The following is a 19,797-nucleotide window of genomic DNA, read 5'->3' as shown; positions in this document are numbered from 1 at the left end:
CCACATGATGTTGTGTGTTTTCGTGGCCTTTGCCCCAATTTTATTCCATACCACCAGCTGCGAGAAGTGCTCCTGGCTGGTAGCTCACAGAAAAAAAAAGATGGAAAAAAGCCAATGGATATAACTTAAATCTGACGATAAAGAAAGGTTAACTGTAACTAAGACATAACAATGTTGAAGAGAGAACCAGCCAGAACTTCCCATAAAATATCAGACATTTTTACATCAGCGGGTCAGTTAAGCATCACTGCCACCTGTGACGCGTACCTCTCTCTAACTACACATTGTCAATAATATTAACAAAAAAAGAGAAATGTTTCTGTCATATTTCATTGAGACAAAAACATCATCCACGAACTTTCACATCATCGTAAAACAACCTTGTATAATTTCAGCTACGATATAAGTGATTTCCCCCTTCAAACACAGAGACCACTTTGCATAGGTTTATATATTTCAGTGTGAGAGGTCTCCATATATTAATCTAGTGGAGTAGTTCTAATACCATAATTCCCGCAAACTTTGGCTGGGCATTATTGCTATTAATTCGTTTGCCACAATCTCAAATCTACAATATGAAGAAGCAGTTATACTAGAGTGCTTAGCCTGGGAAATCATCCTCAAATTGGATTTTTTTTGGGCCAGATTGGCATGTGTGTCTTTGTGGCCATGTGGGTCAATTTTTGAAAATAACAAAACAGAGACATGCACGTTTTATACAGAGCTTTCATTTTTCGTTTTATTTCAAATGTTTAATTGTGTTCCATTACTTAAAGTAGTCAGCTATAACTGAGATAAATTAAATAAAATAAATACGACTTTGTTCATTTGTACACGCACTGCGCGCGGCGGTTATCGTGTCCGTGAAAGTATTAGTTTCTGTGATGTGAAATGAAATTATAATAACGTAGAGACTGAAGAGGCAGAAAATTTTTTAATCTCACACTTAAAAATTCGAACCTAGAACTGTCTTACACAACTGTATCTGTCTTTTTTCCATCGTCGCCAAAGCTACTCTTGACCACGAAAGCGTGAAAACCTTTTTGAAAAGTCGAATAAGTTTGACATATTGCTCTCGAGTACAAAACAAGTGCTCGAAAATTCGCTCTTCGTTAGCACTCCCGCTTCTAACACTCGAAATCATTCCAACATAATGTTTTTGTTTCTCTAATTTATTAACACTTTTCAACAAAGAGGTATAAGTGAAACAGTGGGTAATGTTTTATTCATGATGTTTTCTTTTCGATTCTCTCGTTTTTTTTTTTAAATTTGCGACTTGAAGCTTTCAATAAAACGAGGCACAGCACCAATTTTGCCTTTAACTTTCAGTACAATGTAGGTTGTACTTCACAGTAAAGGAAGTTCTATAGGTTTCATATTGCATAACTTATTCTAATTGTGTCAAACTCTGTGATATCGAAGCGATTTGCTCATGTTGTCTGTCGATTGTCACTATTTTCTTTTGAGCTAATCCGAAAGCAAACTAGCGTTGATTCAATTTGGTAAAGATCTAGTCTAAGAAATTACACTGACCACTCCTCTTTTTCCATCGAGTAAACATGAACAACAATCAATTACGAGCAGATTCCATGGTCCATTTAACACTGCGACCAAAGCCCGTAACAACCCTTTCCCGTTCTTCACCTTGAAATGAAAACAAAAACTGGTACTTTCATCTCTTAATGGGAGAATTTCTCCGGTTGTTTGGTTTCACAAAAGCAGGCTCCGGGTTAAGTGCGAAAATTGTGTGTCAAAGTGTTAGAGAGCATCTCATAAAATCCTTTAAGTAGAACGAGACGTGTTGTTTGCCAAATATTGCGTTGTCAATTTTGATTCACTCATTCGCGAGCGCCCAGCATTGCGGTTGTAATGTTTTGTGACAATTCGTGTAGCGAAACGAAAAGCTGCTTTGGCGAAGAAAACTAGCTAATTACTGCCGACATTTACGCCAAACTCAAATAACTAGCATTTTAGTGAAAACGAGAAGATTTGTAATTAGAATTTAAGTTTAGCTTGCCAAGGATTATCTCCTGAAAAATGATGGGCTCTTATCTCCATCTTCATAATTTCAGACATGCATTTACTAAAAGCATTAGGAACAATTTTCAAGCAGCCTAGCAACTTATAGTATAAAAATAACTACGAAATCAAAAATTTTCATTTAAAAGAAACAGCTACAAAATCACTTGCTATAAAATCTGGTTACTTGCAATTTTTAAAGGATAAAAACGAAAATCTTTTCAAATCATTTCTAAGACGTAAAAGACAACAGCTGTTATATCACACGAAAATAGCTTATGCTGCGCGTTTGTCGAAAGAGAACTTCAAAGAACTTGAAGAATATCTAATAAAAACATCAAACCTGGAAAATATTGTGAGATTCTTTAAATAATGAGATCCTTTGCCCTTGTAGGTTTTTGAAATCAATGTTGGCTTATAAGCTTACAATTGACTTTGTACTATTCTCCGTGACAGATTATTTCAAGGAGATCTGCATTGTTCTACGAATTCTTCTCACAACACGCGTTGTACAAAGTATGCTCACGCTACCAGCTCCAATAAGGATTGCTAGGAGAAATGTATGACGAACTTACTGGAGGAAAATGATAGTAGTCTGTAGGATCGTGTCGTAAATATCCAAAACTATTGACCGAAGCACCATGACAAGGCTGGCCATCTCGCACTAACACAGGTACAGGAACAGTTCTCGGAGTGAACAATGGAGGTCCCTCATTCATTACTCCTTTTTCAAAACTCTGTTTCTTGTATTTGTATCGATGATTCTGGAACCAAATTTTCACCTGCGTCGGGCTCAAATTGATTATTCTAGCGAGCTGTTCGCGCTCCGGCGCGGAGAGGTACCTTTGCTGACGAAACCTTCTTTCGAGTTCATAAGTTTGCGCCTTAGTGAATAGAACTCTTCGTTTCCGCTTTTTCGGCGGATCGTTCAAGTCATCGGACGCTTCCTCTCGCTCAGATATTTCTTGGGAGCCCGCTGAGGACGTCGAAGGCCTTTCTGTCGGGCTCGGATGTGTATCTGTTACGGCGGAAAAACAAAAAATTTCATTAATGTTTCGCCTATGTAACGATATCTACGACGCAACTAAAGAGCTGTGAAGTTGCAAGAAATTAGGGGAATTGTAAGCCCCAGCAATTAGCCTGTTATCCCTTCCACGAGGCGCATAAAGAAAAGAGCCTTCAAAACTGGAAGCAATATGGCATTCACTCAATTAAAATTTGAAACTGCAGTCATCTTTCAGTCGTGCTTGCAATTGCCTCGTAAAACGCGTCATTGTATTTTTCCGGAAAAGAAATTCGGTTGTATGCGAAAAATCCGTCGCGTCGCACGTAGTTTACAAAAGAAACAGAACAAACTCTATCGAGAATTGCGGCGAGGTCTTTACCAGCTATCGATTTTAGCACTTCATAAATACCAGCGTTTACTTTTCGCTCGATCAAAGATACAAAATCAAGTTCATTCTTACTTGTATAGGAGTACTCTTGGCCTTGATTACACACTGCAGAGCCACATGACGGAGAATGAGTGTTTCCGCCAGGGCAATGATAACTCTCGGTTGAGGACGATTCATGGGTTGTTTCGCTTTTAGACGGGCATAACCCGGTCTCTGGTAGATTAAGGATGTCCTTGACGGAGAACGAAGTCATGTCGAAGGGTCGATCGATTGCGGACATGGATTTCAGATGAGTGCCATTACAAACCCAAACACAGTCGCATTTCAGTCATGCTCGATCCGAAGCGGTTCGCAGCCAAACTTCTTATACTTTGGGGCGTGCCCAGGCTCTCAAGTGTTGAACAAGATGTTTGACATTAAACAAATGTTGCCCAAATTCGCGTAAGTCAACTTCTATTGATAGGTTAAGGTGGTGACGAAGTTGACATCACAATTAATTAGAAAGATAGCAATTGAATGCCCTGTCACACGTAAACCTCTTTCGAATGACAGATTTGCCCTAAAAGGCTTCATCTGACATGTCACGCTGGGCGGAGAGACCCGACTGCTTGTTTCCCCCCGCTTGGAACACAAACAATCATTGCTTTCCCTTGAATGGGTCACTTTATTGGAGTTCTGACGTCCAAACTAATTTCAAGACACTTCCTCAACTCACGACCCATACAAACGTCTCAAGGACTCAGTTCATGTAGCCTTATTCACGCCTCTCCACATTTTGAAATATCGTTGTAATCGAAGTTGAAAGGTTGAACACCAACTAATGGCCGATCGGAAGAGAGAGCTGTTGGATTAGTGATAAAATCTATAAAAATTTGCACCTTTGCTAATCGCTCCGGCTTTCGATGTTTTTTCCTTCTTACTTTCCCCTGAACCTATTTACGATATCACGCACACGTTTGAGTGCTTTGAAGGTATTATATACTATTGTTTTTATTACATATTTTTTTTTATTATAGACTGAATTCTTGAGAAATACCACTTTTTAGAAGTGGTTGCTTATTTACAATCCGCCTCTCTCTCAAAACTACCGGCTGCTAAGCTAGTTCACCAAGTGGCTTTCTACGTATTGTACGAGGAGCATTTGGAAACTGTCAACATTTTAATTACACGAATGTTCGTTTGATTGTGGGGTTGTAAACGCTTCATTAATGGGTCCCAGTTGCATTTTAATATCTTTCCTAAAAAGCAAAATGTTTACGTTAGCTTGGCGCAAACCGTCAGGACTTTCACAAAAGAATTAAGAGATAAAACGTTTTCTCTCGTCTTACAAAGGGTGCGCTATAAATAAAATTGGGCAGACAGACATTGATATCCGAGCAGTTTTGTAAGTATTTTTACAGAACGAGTTCGCGTCCTTACTAAAGTAAATAGCACTAGAAAAACACCTGAAAGACAATTCTTAAACCATTTACTTTAAGGACTTATTCGTCCTCGGGCGAAAACTGAGTATATTAACAGTGAACTTAACTGAGTAGTAGTTTGCGAAGCGTTTCCGCATTGTCATTGAAACGATGGCATTATAAATACGATCTTTATACAAAGGGAAAAAATTACCGAAGTCCTGACGGCATGAACTACAATATTTTCCTTCTACAAGAGTGCATTGGTTAAGGCTTTCCAACCAGAACAGGTACGTTCCAAAAGTTATAATTACCACCAGATCTTGGCTTTACGCCGGCCCGGTGAGTCGGGCTTTAGCACGCGGCGAGCTACGCAGGGGTCGAAAAGGAAGTTTTGAGACAACAGGCGCCCTGAATAGATTTTACAACGCTCGTTTGCTCGACCTCCACCAAAGGCTCGTTTCAGTACCTGTTAAGAACCTTCTTAGTACTTAAGATATTAGCTACTTAACAGGCAAAGATTTTTTTTTTCTTTGCCTCCTCGTGTAAAAGGAGTCCTCTTCATTGTTTTCTTATGCGTTCAGCTGACCTCTTTTCGGTGTTCATTTACTTCGCGATATATCTTCTTCGTCAATAATAAAAGACGGTTTCCAACGCCTTTCCCTTGCGCTGGAGAGAGAGAATGAAAAACAAAAGCAAAATTGGGATGATCGAACGTTTCACAAGCTCATAAATATTTTACAGTCGCGGAGATGAAGTACAAGAAGGTATTACGTTGCTAAACGTGTTTGCTTAACAACCAACTCATTCAAACAAACTGTTTGCTCGTGTCACTCGTTGATCGACAGGCAGACCATTATGGCATTAGGGCAAAGATATTCTAATTTAAGCTCTGTGAATATTATGAATCAATAGAAAGTTCTACACACAAAAGTGTTTCTGTTTTTCGCGTGTTCCGTACAACTGGCTGACTGACATAAACTCAACAATGCGTGGCTCATAAATAAACATTACAACCTGAAACGTCTAATACAGTTCAATTAGGGAGGATTAAAATCTTACGCCCAGAGATGGACTGATTCCTTTATTTTTTGTTCTTGCTCTTTTCTTCCTTTAGCGTGAAGAATGCATCCTTATTTTTGTTTCAGTAGAAAACCGTTTAAACGAGAGAGGCGCGCAGACGACATGAAAAAGAACGGCGAATTTTATTGTCTACCGGCCGAGCCATTAGCACCCGTTCTTCCAAACAACCACTAATTAGTGTTCAAAAAATTCGACGGTTTTGCAAAAACCACTCAGTAAGTGACTATATCGCAATAAGGCGATCGTATTACACCAAAAGGGCCGCCCACTTGGGCTATGAGAGCATAGCTTGAAAGCCTTTCAAGAGAGCCATTGCGTTCTATAAGATGAAAACATCTTCAGATCTCAACAGCGTGTAAAGGCTTTACTCTAACATTAACTCTTGAAACACATCGAGGGCCTTCAAGTGCCGCGTGGCTGAATGCGTTGCTTCCGTGAATGTGATTTTACTACTTAAATGAAGTTGCGATGCCGTGCGCAACAACAGAGTGTACGTTCGAGTGTAAATTTCAGGAACAATACAATACTTACTTCTTGACTTGGACATTTCATTGTAAGTAATTTTAAGAAACAAGTTAACAAATGGTCCAACAGTGTTACTTTGAATCAAAGTTCTTTTGCAAGGAAAAGAACAGTTATTCCTTTAAAAGGAACAACTATACTACTCTAAAATGGATTAAAATTGATAAAAACCGAACTTGAACCGTGATGCAAATAATATATTTTTTGTCGTATCTAGTAGTGCATATCGTTTTACAGCGGTGAAGCAAATCAATATTTTATGGGGTAGGCTTACAAAATTACTTCAACAAAAATTCTCGCTAAAACCATGTGCTTAAGAATGGGATGGTTCATTAGTTTTGGTTGGACAGTTTTGCGAGGATTGTGGATAAAATTAACTCGTTCCAAGAGGAGAGAAGTCTTTAATTTCAAGGACATTGAAATGGTTTTGTCGCCCTGTTTTCAGTCAAAAGGGACAGCTGGTTGTGACCGAAAATATATCGTTAACCAGGTAAAACAGATTGTCTTTATTAGATCCTCCATGATAGAGCTCTTTTGCTGGTAAACTTAAACTAGAACTGCCTGAACACTAAAAATATTTCTAGCCTCAGGGTATAGGAACTGTTATTTTTAGGTGGAAAAATACAGGAAACGACACCAGAAACGTGTTTTCAGTGAAGCACGGTTTGATGTGACCTAAAATACGACCGACAAAAATTTGAATTCCTGCTAATTTTGTCACAGAAATAAATTTGTTTAATTTTCCTTTAATGTTTTCAAGAATTAATCCTTCATTGCCTGGGGGAAAAATTTTTATTGAGCCGTTTACGTTTCGCGATGATGCAGGTCAAAGTGTTTGGAACATAGAAGATAATCCGTTTCGTCGATCAACCTAAATCATAGCGTGTCACGTTAGTTATTTAGATTCAAATAAGAAATGATCACTCCTGCCACTTCTCCATCGCTTTAATTTGAGTAGTTAAAGTGTGTTTCACGAGCCGTAGAAATCGTTCGAAACTGCATCAGACCATGTATAGTTTGTTCACGCAGTAAACATTTCCGGAATCAACGACCATAATTATGAATTTGACAACGGTCCCAAAATGCCGGATTCGTCATGTACGGACAGTCCGTGGTGCGGATGTGATCCATTCTATGTTGTATGATTTTAACAATATGAAAGTTGAAGTAAATTGTCACAAAGAATCATTTCATGAGCAAACAACTAAGCGTCCTGTTTCGGTAGTCAAACATCGCCCTGTATCTATTTCATTAGAACCATCTTCATTTCTAAGTGGAGAGACGTTCTGTTTCCGCTCATGTCATTTTCAGCCCGGTATAAGAATCCATCAAAGATGCTTGATTCGTGCAAAATCAGAAAGGAACATTCTAGGCGGAGATTGATAAACGGGGTTACATTCTTGTCTGTTATTACATCCCACGGAGAGCCGGCTTGTGATTCCAGTTTTTACCACGTGCGAGGAATTACAAATGGAACAAGGTATTTTTGTGTGTGTGTGTGTGTGTGTGTGTGTGTGTGTGTGTGTGTGTGTGTGAGGCACACTGAACAAACGGTGTACGGAGATGTGGTGCGCGCAGACTCATAAGCCGATGGCGCGTGCTTACAAAGCAGAACAAAGCCGTTTACAGAGATGTTTTTTCGAAGCCTCTTTAGATTTTATAAATATCCCTTGAAAAGTCTAAACTATTGAAGTCACATCGTATGTAAATAAGTACGACTCGTCTTTAGAAAAACAAAGAAAATTTTGTTTGTACGGGTAACATGTTATGGTTATTCAAGAGTTAGCTTGGACCCCCTTCGATCAGTCAAAGAAATCTGCAGAAGTTTTGACAAACCCTAATAAATCGCGTGCACTTAATAACAACTTACCTTTAGAAATTTTAGTCATGGCTAAGAGATACTTTCAAAAACTAAGTCTATACTTATTAGCAATGAATATAAAAGGGTCATCTAATTTATTCCCCATGAATTAAAACCTATTCTTTGCCCAATTCTTTAGTTGCCTTGCTACAATTGTTCATTTTAGACGAAATGTCACATCTGTCAGTCGATCGAGGGAAAAGTTTTTTTTTTCATTGTTAGTGAATCCCACACAATGTTTACTCTCATAGCCATACACGTAAATGGAAACAAGCAAACCATTGTCGATATATGGCGCGTGATAAATAATGCAAACATTTTAGGCAAGAGTCCCAGGAGCAAATTACAAATGAGATGTGACGTACGGCCTTTTTTAAGGTTTTCAATGAGAAAATTTCTACCGAGGGTTTTATCAAACAAACATAACTGATCTATTAAGAAACTAGTCAAAGTCTTTACATGCAGTCTTTGAAAGTTTACCCTCGTGGACTGAATCAGGTTACACCTCTTGACTAAAGGATTTCCAATTCACGTTTTGTAGTGGGGGAGAAATTGAGACGTATAAGATTTGGTCACGTAACACTTGAAAATCTGTTGAAAGCCTCTCGTTGTCATGATACAAACAGGTCTTTGGCCAAAGGATCTCACCTTCAAGAAAAATAGATGTATTTTCGCCATTTTGCTAGACAAAATAAAATAATTTTTTAAGCACCAACCCGTCAAACCTAACAAAGTAACAAAACTTTGATTACATTTGGTTTAACACGCTTTTTAATACCGCCTATCAATTTTAGGTATTACTCCGCGTGTTTGTTTTCATTGTTAAGAGATTTATCACCGAAAAATGTTGAATTTTCGCTTTTACAACGACTGAACTCTCCCCTATCGCTAATAGAATCAACAACCCCTTACATAGACTTACCTGAAGAGGCAACAAAGCCGATCGTCTTAAAATTGCTTCTTTTCGTAGCCTAAACAAATCTGTTACAAAGCGTAGCGCCACAAGCACAAAACTATTGTGATAATGTTAAATGTAGTCAATACAAGACAACGAAATCTGTGAATTAACCAAAACTAAGACTCGAAGAACTGACTACACGCCTCCTTACAAAAATTTGTTCAAAACAAAAATGTACCCAGTTCTTTACAAGAATTCCATTAACCTGTGCTTTTTTAGTTTTTTTTTTCTTTCATTAGCCATTATAATTCAACGAACACTGGACAATGCACCACCACTGCCACGCGATTTTGTTCATTATCGATCTAAAGGAATGAATCCTGTACAAAGGGGATTATTTTTAACTATTCTTCTGCGACTAGGCTAGTCAATTTTTCGATGAAATAAATTTGAATGACATAGTTGGTAAATACAATGAGAGAGACGAACTCAGGGCTGTTAAAAGATTAACACAATAAACAATTTCTCAATAAGATATGATAATTGCCCACAGTGAACCCCGAAAAAACTTACAGTTTTCAAGGCCAAATTTCACTTTTCGCTGGCCACTAACTCTAGAGGTGAAGGTCTTCGTTTAAAATGGAATATACTCTTTTGAAAGCATCTAATTTGAAGCAAGAAAAATGGCCCTAAAGATATATATCCATGTAAACCTTTGTGATGGTTTCCTTATTTGGTTATTTTGTGTGAAACTATATAACACATATGTTATAGAAAGAAAAACTGACAATTTCAATACATTTTCTATCAGATGTTCTCTTAATTGTAAAGTTGATTTCAATTATTGTGCAAAACAGTGGTTCTACTGGTAAGATAGAGCATGGCTTATTATTAATTCATGGCGAAAAACGTAAGACAATTCACTCACCCGACAAACTGTATACAAAACTCGTGTGTGAAAACAATTAGATTTTAACATAAATTAGTCCAATTGGGAGACCATGAATAAGTCAGTAAAAAGAATACAACGCCGTTAAAAGAACGCGTTACAAGGAACATAAAAATAAACTGACACATTTGACCCATGGGTGGATTTAAGTATGGGTGGCAAAAAGTTCAAGGTAAAATGTCAACGGTGTAGAATGCTATTCTGTCCTTGGGAGGGCGATCCGCAAAACACTTCTAATTTCCTGAGATGTTCAAGAGGAGACAATGTTTACCGTGTCACTTCTGTGAAATAAGATATGAGAGCTTTTCGCTGCAAATCATGTTGATTGTATCCACATTCGAAAAAACTTTGATGTCCTTCACTTTTCAATTCCCAAAGGAGGCTTCATGGTCGCTCCTCTGTCAACGGAAGAGGGAATAATTGAAAAGAAATTGTTTGGGAAGGTTATAGAGGTTTTATGATTTCCAAATCGTGACGTTGTGATAAACGAAACAATGACAACAGAAATGAACGTAAACTTCCTAATCCGCCAATCCAATTAAAACCTAAATAAACAGAGTGCAATACCACGGTAAAACATGTGTGAAATAAAGGCGAAAGGAAACTTTTCGCGCCTAGAGAATGGCCGCGCTGTCGCATTAGGTCCGTTGATGTGACAGGCATCTAGTCATGCCTTCACAGCAATCAGTTGATGTGTCAGTCTTGTCAGAGCGCATTCTCTTAACAAAACAGCCTGATGACATTCAGGGCAATTTGTTTTATTTCAAATGGCCTGTCATTTATTTGAAGTAAAGCCCCGCCCAATGCTCCAGGACCGGCCTGCCCTCTGCGTGCGACCTGCTTTTAAATCTTGTTATCTTAGCATCCAACACAATGGGACCCATTTGAGACCGTTTACACGAAACGTGAGGATGGGATCCTTTTCCATAAGAGACATTCTTAATCTTCCAGAGGACAGAATTCGATCATTGAATTCCAAGAGCGAAGAACAGATGTCATTTCAAGACAGGAGCTGCCCTCCACAGACGTTGTCCAGTCCAGACGAGCCAGAGGCGAACGCGCCAGAAACGGCCAAGTCAAGTACGAATTATTTTAATGTTAATTAAATTTTTTTTTTTATGGTAGATGTAAGGGTGCTGTATTCAAAAACATTTCAAAAAGAGTCGAGTACAGCGCAGAAGATAAGCCGACTTTCTTAAGAGTTTATTATGAAAGATAGCGGCAAGGCATTTTCTTCATTAGAGTTGAGAATAGTGAAGCCCTTCAAACTTCGCCATATCTGAGAAATCTCGAAGTTGCGCTACTTGACTGTCAAGCTGCATATTGTGCATCACAGAGGCGTGCAACATACAGTGGCGACTATCTGAGGTTGTTCAGCATTGTAGCGAATAGCGCATCTTTTCTATCACCACTTATATCCTCAATAGAAACGGAAAAAGTTTCAAGTGATTAATTCTGCTTTGGTGCGAAAAATATGTCAATGAAATTGTCAACTTTTCGAGTTTGCGAGCCGGTTCTGTTTCAACCGACCATGTTGAAAAAAAAAGTTCATTCTGTTTTTGTTAGCGTGATTAAATTTCGATGATTTGAGGTTGTTTGACTTCAAGGACTTTTAAATGAGCAAATTCTGCGTTTCATTCTCGAGATAAGGTGAATAGAGGTAATCCAGAATAGATTATTCAGGCTTCATAATTTTACTGGTAGTCTGTTGAAACTCGCATCGAAAGGGACTCTAACTTGAAGAACTATCATTTCATATTCACAGGCGGCCAACAAACAAGCATCTCGCAGTTTGACTCCGTCAAAAAGGATCATTCTGACAAAGATTTGAAGAAACGAAAAAGGCGAGTGTTGTTCACAAAAGCGCAAACTTTTGTCTTGGAAAGACGATTTCAACAGCAAAGATACTTATCTGCGCCCGAACGCGAGGAATTGGCAAGAATCGTAAATCTTACACCAGCCCAAGTGAAAATTTGGTTTCAGAATCACAGATACAAATATCGTAAGCAGATTAGCGAACGAGGACCTTGGGACAAACCCTACTCGCCTCTTTCACAAGGAGCATTGCTAAATGGTTCTGGACAATTCTGCAGCTGTGTCAGTCCTTCGTGTAGCTATCTAAGCGGGTCGCCGTATCAAGGCGACTACCTGCATTATCCTCCGCCCGTAAACTCTTCCTACATCCAACCGACAACTTATTGGTAAAAAAATTCACGTTGCTCCAAGAAATGCGCCTGCTGTTGTGAACAAATAGCTGTTAAATTTTTAGAAAACGCAGCGAGTTTATTTATCGATAAGTCAGTCTGTGTTTTACAAGTAATTGGAGTAAATGTTCATTGGGTGCGTAGCGTTTGTCAAAAACAGATAAAAAAGTGAAAAGTTCAGTTTAGATCATAGCTTCTAAGAAAACATGGCTTGTATAAAGGTACAAAAATTAACCTGTGGAAGGCTCGCAATAACTATATAAAAAAGTCCGCTGTAAATTCTACGCTTTCTTGGGCAAAACCGAGATTCGATCGTCTATTCCAATACTTGGCAAATTTGATCAGTAGAAATCGCGTGTGTTAACCAGTGTAGAAATAACAGAGAAAGGGATCATTAAGATAGTAAAAACTATATTGTAAATAGTTGCGTACTTAGTGTGTAAGATGATTGTGTAATGTATTGTATTGTACTGCTTGGAGAAGAAAATCGGTGCCGTTTCATGCAGATAATATAATGTACAGGAAATATCAACTGTGCGCGTTGGACATTTTTTTTTTTGTGTATTCAACTGTCGTTCTGAGTTTTTTATGGAACACTTAAAGCGTCAGCAATTTTTCACAATGAAAAGTAATACCATTCCCGTAAAGATGAGCCTGGATTCAAAATATCTATGAGATGACGCAAATAGTGATGTTGATAAATCTTTCGCTCAAGACTATACAGTGATTTATAAGTTGTTTTATGAGATTTCGATGTTTTGTCTGGCGTGTTATTTCATTCAAGATACTTAGTCAAAACGTCCATTCTACGACCCAGTATGAAAGAAATACTCCAGAAGGTTTGGAAGACAGCGTGCAGGTAACAAATTTTGTGCGCTTAATTTTTTTGATCACCATGAACTTGCCGGTGTCATTGAAGAGGAAAATCTAGCGTGTTGTTTATATTTTGGTGCGTGGTATGCCTCTATCAAGCAGGACATTCCAGTCAGTTTATAAATCTCGTCCAAGATTCACCGTCATTGTTTTCAAGAGGCTACAATTTGCTTTGAAAAGCTATATTTCAGTATTTTTCCTCTTGAAATTCAGTTCAGTAGCGATCATATTTCTTTTGTATTTAAATATTTAAACAGTTTCGTTAGACCATAGCATCAATATTGAATCTAAAAGATTAGAGTTGGCAATCGACAAAAAATAACAAAAAATGTTTTTTCTTTTGTTTGGGATCAGTTACAGAAACAACATAGAACTAGACTGCGGAAGGGATAAACTACACTTCTTTGTAGCTCCAAGGTTTAAAGTCGTTGATTTATTCTTTGAGTTCCTTTTTATAAAATCACCAAGGTAGTGGTGAGTTTGCTGAAGAAACGGAAATCCGTCGATAACTTGCGTTCTCTACGCATTATGAACCTGGTTCAGGATTAACTTGACCTCTTCAGTGTAAGCGAAAATCACAACAGTATTATGTATGTTTTGGTTGTAGAAAACTCAAATCTGATGCGAACATCTATGTGCCCCGTTAAAAGCCCTTTCCGAAGCTTTGAACATTACAGTGCAGAAGGATAGTGCTTATTTCGTCATTGCGGTTAAAATTGCAGTGGCGCGTCTCAAGTCTTAAGTTTTCCTTGGGACGACAACAAAAGGTTTCGAATTTATCGAAACATGTAAGACTGAAGTTGTTTCATATTTTATGCCTGTACATGTGGATAAGTAAAAGTTTTATTGTTGCTTGTTTAAGGATTAGCTGTATTGACTATAAAGGTAATAAAAAGTTTTTATTTAGACTTTAAATTTCCTATGCTGCAAGCGATCCAGGAAGTTTGCTAAAAAGTGTGATCTCATTGCTACATAAAATTAGGCTTGCTAACAAATTTCGCCTCTGTTCACTTTGTTTTAACATTTAATTAGTGCATCGTACTTTAACACGAAAAAAATGACGCTTTGGGATCAAGCAACACAGAATTTAATTGGAAATATTTCTGACAACGGAAGCGCATTTCCGAATGGACGGCTGCGAATTTCTGGATGGGAAATTCGCGGTCATAAAGCCATTTTCGACACGATTTCTTCACAATGAAAAGGAAACGGAGTATTTTTCGGACAATTGCGACCGGGTTAGTCTTGTGAATACTTTTCTTTTTCTTTATGACTGTCAGCAGAGAATTAAAAAGACATCATTAACTGTGATTTCATGTCATAGCTCGGTGACATTTCAAAGTTATTGGCTAAATAAAGCCAAGGAAATGGCTGATCAAATAGCCTTGCATCACGCTCTCAGCCAATTCTTAAAAAAAGAGCACTTGAAATTTTTAATTTTTCGCGAAATCAAAACACCTCTAAATTCTGAATTGATTGATCTCTGAAATCGAGAACTAATTTTGTGGCGGGAAAATGGACTTGTTTTATGATTGAGAGGTTCTTGGTTACAAAAGGGATAAAAAACCCACTGTTTGTTTATTGGGGCAGCTTTGTGTGTTCAACAATAGTTTAATAACACTAACTTTAATTAAAAATGGCCGTTTACTGTGCAAAGATGTTTGATTACTAAACCGTGCTGTTGATTTAAGGTTTTGTCTTTTTTATCTCTGTCACCTCAGGTGCGGCAGCGAATTTCTTTAAAAGAAAACTCATTGGTTCTTGTAGGAGTATTTTTTTGGAAACGTAACTTATTAAACTTAACATTTTGATTGGCGAGACCTGGTTGGGCAGGCTACAACACATTATCCAAACACGAGGACGCAGAGCAAGTTTCTTTTTTTTTTTTTCACTGTCTATTTTGGTTTAAAGGTTTAAATTTTATATAAACTTGAGCTGACATTTCCGAAATTTATCTTCGTATTTCCTTAATAACGCAGTTTACACAGGATTGAAATTAATCCAATTTCAATTTTGCGTGTAGGTGATAAAACTTTGAATTGGAAATTGTAAAACTTAAAGACTTGTTAGTTTCTGTAGTCTGATGAGAAATCGAATTCATTAGCGCGGCTGGAAAATAAAAAAGGCGAATTTCCTCCTTCCTGAATCAATATTTTTCGTAAATTTTAATATGGCTAATAAAACTAATAGCGTCAATTTTCAGAGCAAAGAATGAAATGACAAAACGCACTAACAGACTAAATCTTTGTGCAAATGATAAAAACTAGCTAGAAAACTAATCCTTGTTCTCTGCCGGTCTAACAGTCTTGTTCGGTCAATTTTTTCACGCCTTTCCGCCTCACAAAACGGTTTGTTTTGTCTTGGCCACCTTTCGAAAAGCTGAAATTATTTCCTATTCTTTGTTTTGCTGATTAAAACTAAATTTAAAATAGTGGGAAAAGGTTCACAATGATACAATAAATTACTGATAGAGGGGTTTTTTCCGTTGTGCTTTGTTTTTCATGGCAATGGTTCGAACAAAAATGGCGGACTAGGAATATTTCTGTACCAGGCCAAGTGAGAGAGAAGAGTTTCAACTAATCATGCTTTTATCAACAAGGTAAAGCGCGAGGACGGACGTACACTTTCATGTTTTTGCTTTTTTTTTTAATCTCACGGCATTGTCAGACTCGTGTTTTGAAAGAGAAGGCGGTCCAAAGTTAAGTGTATCCATTTTTGCACTCTACCACTGCGAGTACCCTCTCTTAATTCTGAGATTTCTCAACGGAAGATCAATTCTTTCATGTTAAGGTGGGACTTTGCAGTAAGAGGGTCATCACAAAGTGTCACGTGATGGAGATAAGACTTGAAAGGCTGTCAGTTCCTTTCTACAAAAACAATATTTTTTGAAGCTCAAGAGAGAAATTTTGAATTGCGGAATAATACATACTTTCATTTTTCAACTTGTGATGTAAAACTAAAAAAAAGACATATGAAAGATACACCTATTTAAAGGCAGTAACTAACACCTCTTAGTTGCTCAATAAATTTTTAAGATTTTCTTCAGTATTCCCGTTGAAATAGCGATAAAAACCTATTGCGACCGCACATTTCTGACTATTTACTTAACGCCTTCACGACAAAATATCAGATAAAGTTCTGCCGGCTAGTGGCTTGTTAATCTATGTGATAATCTACAATAGGATCTGCTTCAGAACTTAATTCTTTTTCGTTTACTCGCGTTTCCGATCAAAAAGCTTTACACAAAACAACATCATAATATTTTCTTTCCCACCAACGGCATATGTAAACATTGAAGGAAAAGGAGATTTCTCCTCGATAAATAAACACAGCATTGAATAGTGGGGAAACAAAAAATAAAATACGACACAAATTGGCCGTTATAGAAAACTAGATTATTTCCTGCCCTCATCTTCTCAAAAATTAATCAAACCTTAGACTGATCGTCTCATGTTTTAATTCAAATTATTGATGTATGATTATGAAAAACAACGCGAGTCAGTAATGATCGCTAGACTTGCTTATCAAGTGCACGTATCTTTAAAGAATTGACAATGAAACTTTCATAACCTATGTGGTGTGGATAAAACCAACTCAAAGAGTACATGTCAGTTTTCTATAGTAACTTCAATACAGTGACTTTTTTGGGTCATAATACTGGTCAATCGTCTGTTCAGAAAAGAGGATAAATCACGAAACAATAGACAAAAGAGAATCGAACGTTAATTCTGTGAACAATTGTGCTAACCAACGACCTTTTCATTGCGCCAATGTCTCGATTTGATCAGCTTCAGAGTTGATGATGTCTGTTTAAACATCTTCAGAAACAATGTAGCATCCGCAATAACACGTGACGCCGTTTACCTTAGAGAAGGTCTGGCTTTGACAAAATCACCTGAAGCGATCCTCTTTGAGAGCACCCGTTTTTATACAAAGTTATGCTAGAAGACCTCTTTGTTTCAGTAGAAAAACAAATACATATTTCTTTCCTTCATACTACTTAATTACCACCCACAATATTGATGGAACATTTAATACGGCCACGGCCTATATTTACTACACAGTTACTACAAACCCTCAAGGCACCATTTTTACTCAGCCCGTCTTTGTTGCCAGAAACCTGAGACAAGACCTAACTTAGTACTCTTTCGTTACTTTCGATAAATAAGAGGTAGGTGAGTGTTTGCTAAACTTTCTTGGTAAACTTCTGCATTTGAGCAAATGGTCATATTCCTAAAATTACTAATTCTAGCACTGATCAAAAGGCATCCGAGTCATTGAATTTAGATAATGCTTGCACTTGGTAAAAAGGAGCCTGGCTGCGGGTGTGCAAATTGCTTTGTAAATCAATGTGTGCAAAATAACACCAGCTGAGGGTGAATTCAATTTTCTCATTATCTTCTTCACAAAAGCTCAAATTTGTAATCCAAACAGTAACAACACCTCTTCATAGTGCTGAATGGAGAAAGATCGTGAAGGTGCTACAATCTCTTTGTATAGAAGTGTTTGTCTTTCAAGTCATGACTCATTCATCTTTCCTCATCCGGTGTTACAATTAAATAAGTTGTATGAATCGTTGCGGCCTCTTCCATTGTGATACTGTCACCTATTCGCTATTCTAGCGTAGGAGTTTAGTAAGCTGGTTGACTTGGTGAATAACCAAGACTTCACCCTAGTATATGTGTCACTTCATGTGGAGTAAGTTTCTTGGTCCAGAGAATTTTTCTCCCATACTGCCGTTTGTATACTCTGTAAGCAACAGTTTACTGGGTTTTATCATAAACGAAGTGCCTCTTCAACGTCAGGGGAGTCCTAAATTCGCTAAATAGCTGCTTTAATTGATAAAGTCTATTAGAAATTTTGCTCACCGTGTTAGACTGTTAACTATGATCTGTACTACGTGCCAATTGCATATTTGTGGTCTTCTTGTCCATTTTACAGCACTTATCTGCGTATATGGCGTTTGTCACAATTTTTTTTAATCTTAATCCCTCGCTCTCGGTTACTTAGATGACACACAGATCACGTGCGGTGAAGGATGAGTTTTTTTTTTTCTATTCTGTCGATTCGTTCGTCTGTTTCCATGAATATTTGAATACCTATATTTCAAGGAGTTCAATAACCAAAGAATAACATCGTTAATTTTCAAGATAAAGGCTATTTCAAAAGGATGTATTCTCTACTGTGATGTTAAAAAAAAGGAAAGAAAGAAAAAGTCAAGCTCGGAAGTAATATTTGATGAGCAACACATCCTTCATTGCCAAGTGGGGCCTGTTTGCTAATCCGGCCCGCCCATCCACTAATTAACACACGAATGGAACAGTTTTTGGGACTGTAGCTTAAAAGGAATTATTTGGGGAATAATTTTTCCCTGTTGCATGTTTACTATGGATAGCCATGGAACTTCTACGAAACTGCAATCTTTCCGTAAATTCTCTTTCAAACGATCATGGTATGACAATTTGGCCGCGAAGAGGATGCTGCGAAATTCCATTATATTTCATAGCAAATCCTAAAATTTTAAGAATACCTCACACTACTAGTTGTTATTTTCAGATTGCCATTTCCGTTCCAGATATGATAACATCTGATCTTGTTATGGGGTGCTTCTTGGTTTAACCGTGTACAAAAATAAGGGTCCTTCGAGTTCCGATTCCTGCCGGTTCAAAGTACCAACGCTAGCACGGTCTGTTTGTATCAAAATGTTTGGCTAAAAGAACCGGATGAGAGAAAATCTCTTGAAGAAAAGTTATTTTAATCAGCTAAATATGCATGCAAGTGATTCATGGACGTAGACTTGATTTTTGATTGACTGACAGAGAGGACACACTTGTAAGTTATATCTTTGCGTTAAAAGGGGTTATTAAAACCCTTGTTGCTTCTTATGGAACGAAGAGACATTTTAAAAGCCACATCCGGCGGTCGTCTGTTTTCATCAAAAACAATCCCACTCTGTCTAGAGCAGAATAAACTTTCCAGCACGAATAAACAGAACCAACCAAAGCCACGAGCTGTGGAGATTTGTCCAAGTGGTTTAAATCTCATGAAAGTATTGCACAGGTTTTGTGGGGCGTATCACGTTTTTGACGAGCTTTAACGTAACGATTTTGGCACACTCTCTTTCGTGAGAGGGTGTTTTGTTTTCAGTGGCATTTTAGACCATGACTAACAGAGGATAAGAGCGTAAAGGTCACTTACGAAATCTGGTTAAATCTCGATATTCACGGAGTGTACGCAGAGAAGCTTAGTGTCGCTAATCGCACTCAAACTCCGGACATGGAAGATAAGAAGTAATAGGATCTTGTCTCGCTATTTTAATTCTCCATGAAGAACATTTAGCAGGCAATAACCTGTATCATTGCAGATATTAAAACTACTTACATGGAGTTAACAGAATTCCTTTGTGATACCATGCTGTTGTTTGAGTCGAGAGAAGTCCCACATTATGAGGTAATGTTCCCGTGAAACGCTAATCAACCTGGACTAATTTACAATTTTTGGGATTTCCATTTGTTGCAGTCAATGTGTAACAATATAAAAACGCCGTAGTTTGTGACCATTGTAAGGAGAGATTCTGAACAGTAACTACTGTAA

General features: G+C 37.7%; 2 protein-coding genes across 4 annotated transcripts; one reads left to right on the top strand and one right to left on the bottom strand.

The window, feature by feature from the left end:
• Window positions 1-712: 712 nt before the first annotated feature.
• Window positions 713-6,912, bottom strand: LOC111333326 (homeobox protein Nkx-2.5). Of its 2 annotated transcripts, XM_088745222.1 has the most exons (3): window positions 5,028-6,910; window positions 3,486-4,651; window positions 713-3,037 (listed from the first exon to the last, which is right to left on the bottom strand). In XM_088745222.1, the coding sequence occupies exons 2-3, from the start codon at window positions 3,691-3,693 to the stop codon at window positions 2,547-2,549; spliced, it is 699 nt and encodes a 232-aa protein (XP_088601348.1). In that variant the 5' UTR covers window positions 3,694-4,651; window positions 5,028-6,910; the 3' UTR covers window positions 713-2,546. The 2 variants fall into 2 exon arrangements, with proteins under 2 accessions (XP_088601348.1, XP_022794604.1); XM_022938869.2 differs by having other exon boundaries at window positions 3,486-6,912.
• An 800-nt stretch (window positions 6,913-7,712) lies between these two features.
• Window positions 7,713-14,111, top strand: LOC111333335 (homeobox protein Nkx-2.8). 2 transcript variants are annotated; one of them, XM_022938883.2, is made up of 3 exons: window positions 7,713-7,898; window positions 11,078-11,206; window positions 11,892-14,111. In XM_022938883.2, exons 1-3 carry the CDS (start codon window positions 7,889-7,891, stop codon window positions 12,329-12,331), a joined length of 579 nt encoding a protein of 192 aa, XP_022794618.1. In that variant the 5' UTR covers window positions 7,713-7,888; the 3' UTR covers window positions 12,332-14,111. The 2 variants fall into 2 exon arrangements, with proteins under 2 accessions (XP_022794618.1, XP_022794617.2); XM_022938882.2 differs by lacking the exon at window positions 7,713-7,898 and having other exon boundaries at window positions 10,910-11,206.
• The last annotated feature ends 5,686 nt before the right edge of the window (window positions 14,112-19,797 follow it).

The sequence above is a fragment of the Stylophora pistillata genome, chromosome 14, assembly GCF_964205215.1.
Source record: "Stylophora pistillata chromosome 14, jaStyPist1.2, whole genome shotgun sequence".
In the NCBI taxonomy this organism is placed as follows: Eukaryota; Metazoa; Cnidaria; class Anthozoa; order Scleractinia; family Pocilloporidae; genus Stylophora; species Stylophora pistillata.
This window is presented reverse-complemented; position numbering and strand designations above follow the sequence as displayed.

Coding starts and splice junctions, on each gene's coding strand:
- LOC111333335 (XM_022938882.2), top strand. CDS start 10,930: ATGCTCCAGGACCGGCCTGCCCTCTGCGTGCGACCTGCTTTTAAATCT. Junction 11,207..11,891: donor GCCAGAAACGGCCAAGTCAA/GTACGAATTATT, acceptor TCATATTCACAG/GCGGCCAACAAACAAGCATC.
- LOC111333326 (XM_022938869.2), bottom strand. CDS start 3,693: ATGTCCGCAATCGATCGACCCTTCGACATGACTTCGTTCTCCGTCAAG. Junction 3,038..3,485: donor CCAAGAGTACTCCTATACAA/GTAAGAATGAAC, acceptor CCGCCGTAACAG/ATACACATCCGAGCCCGACA.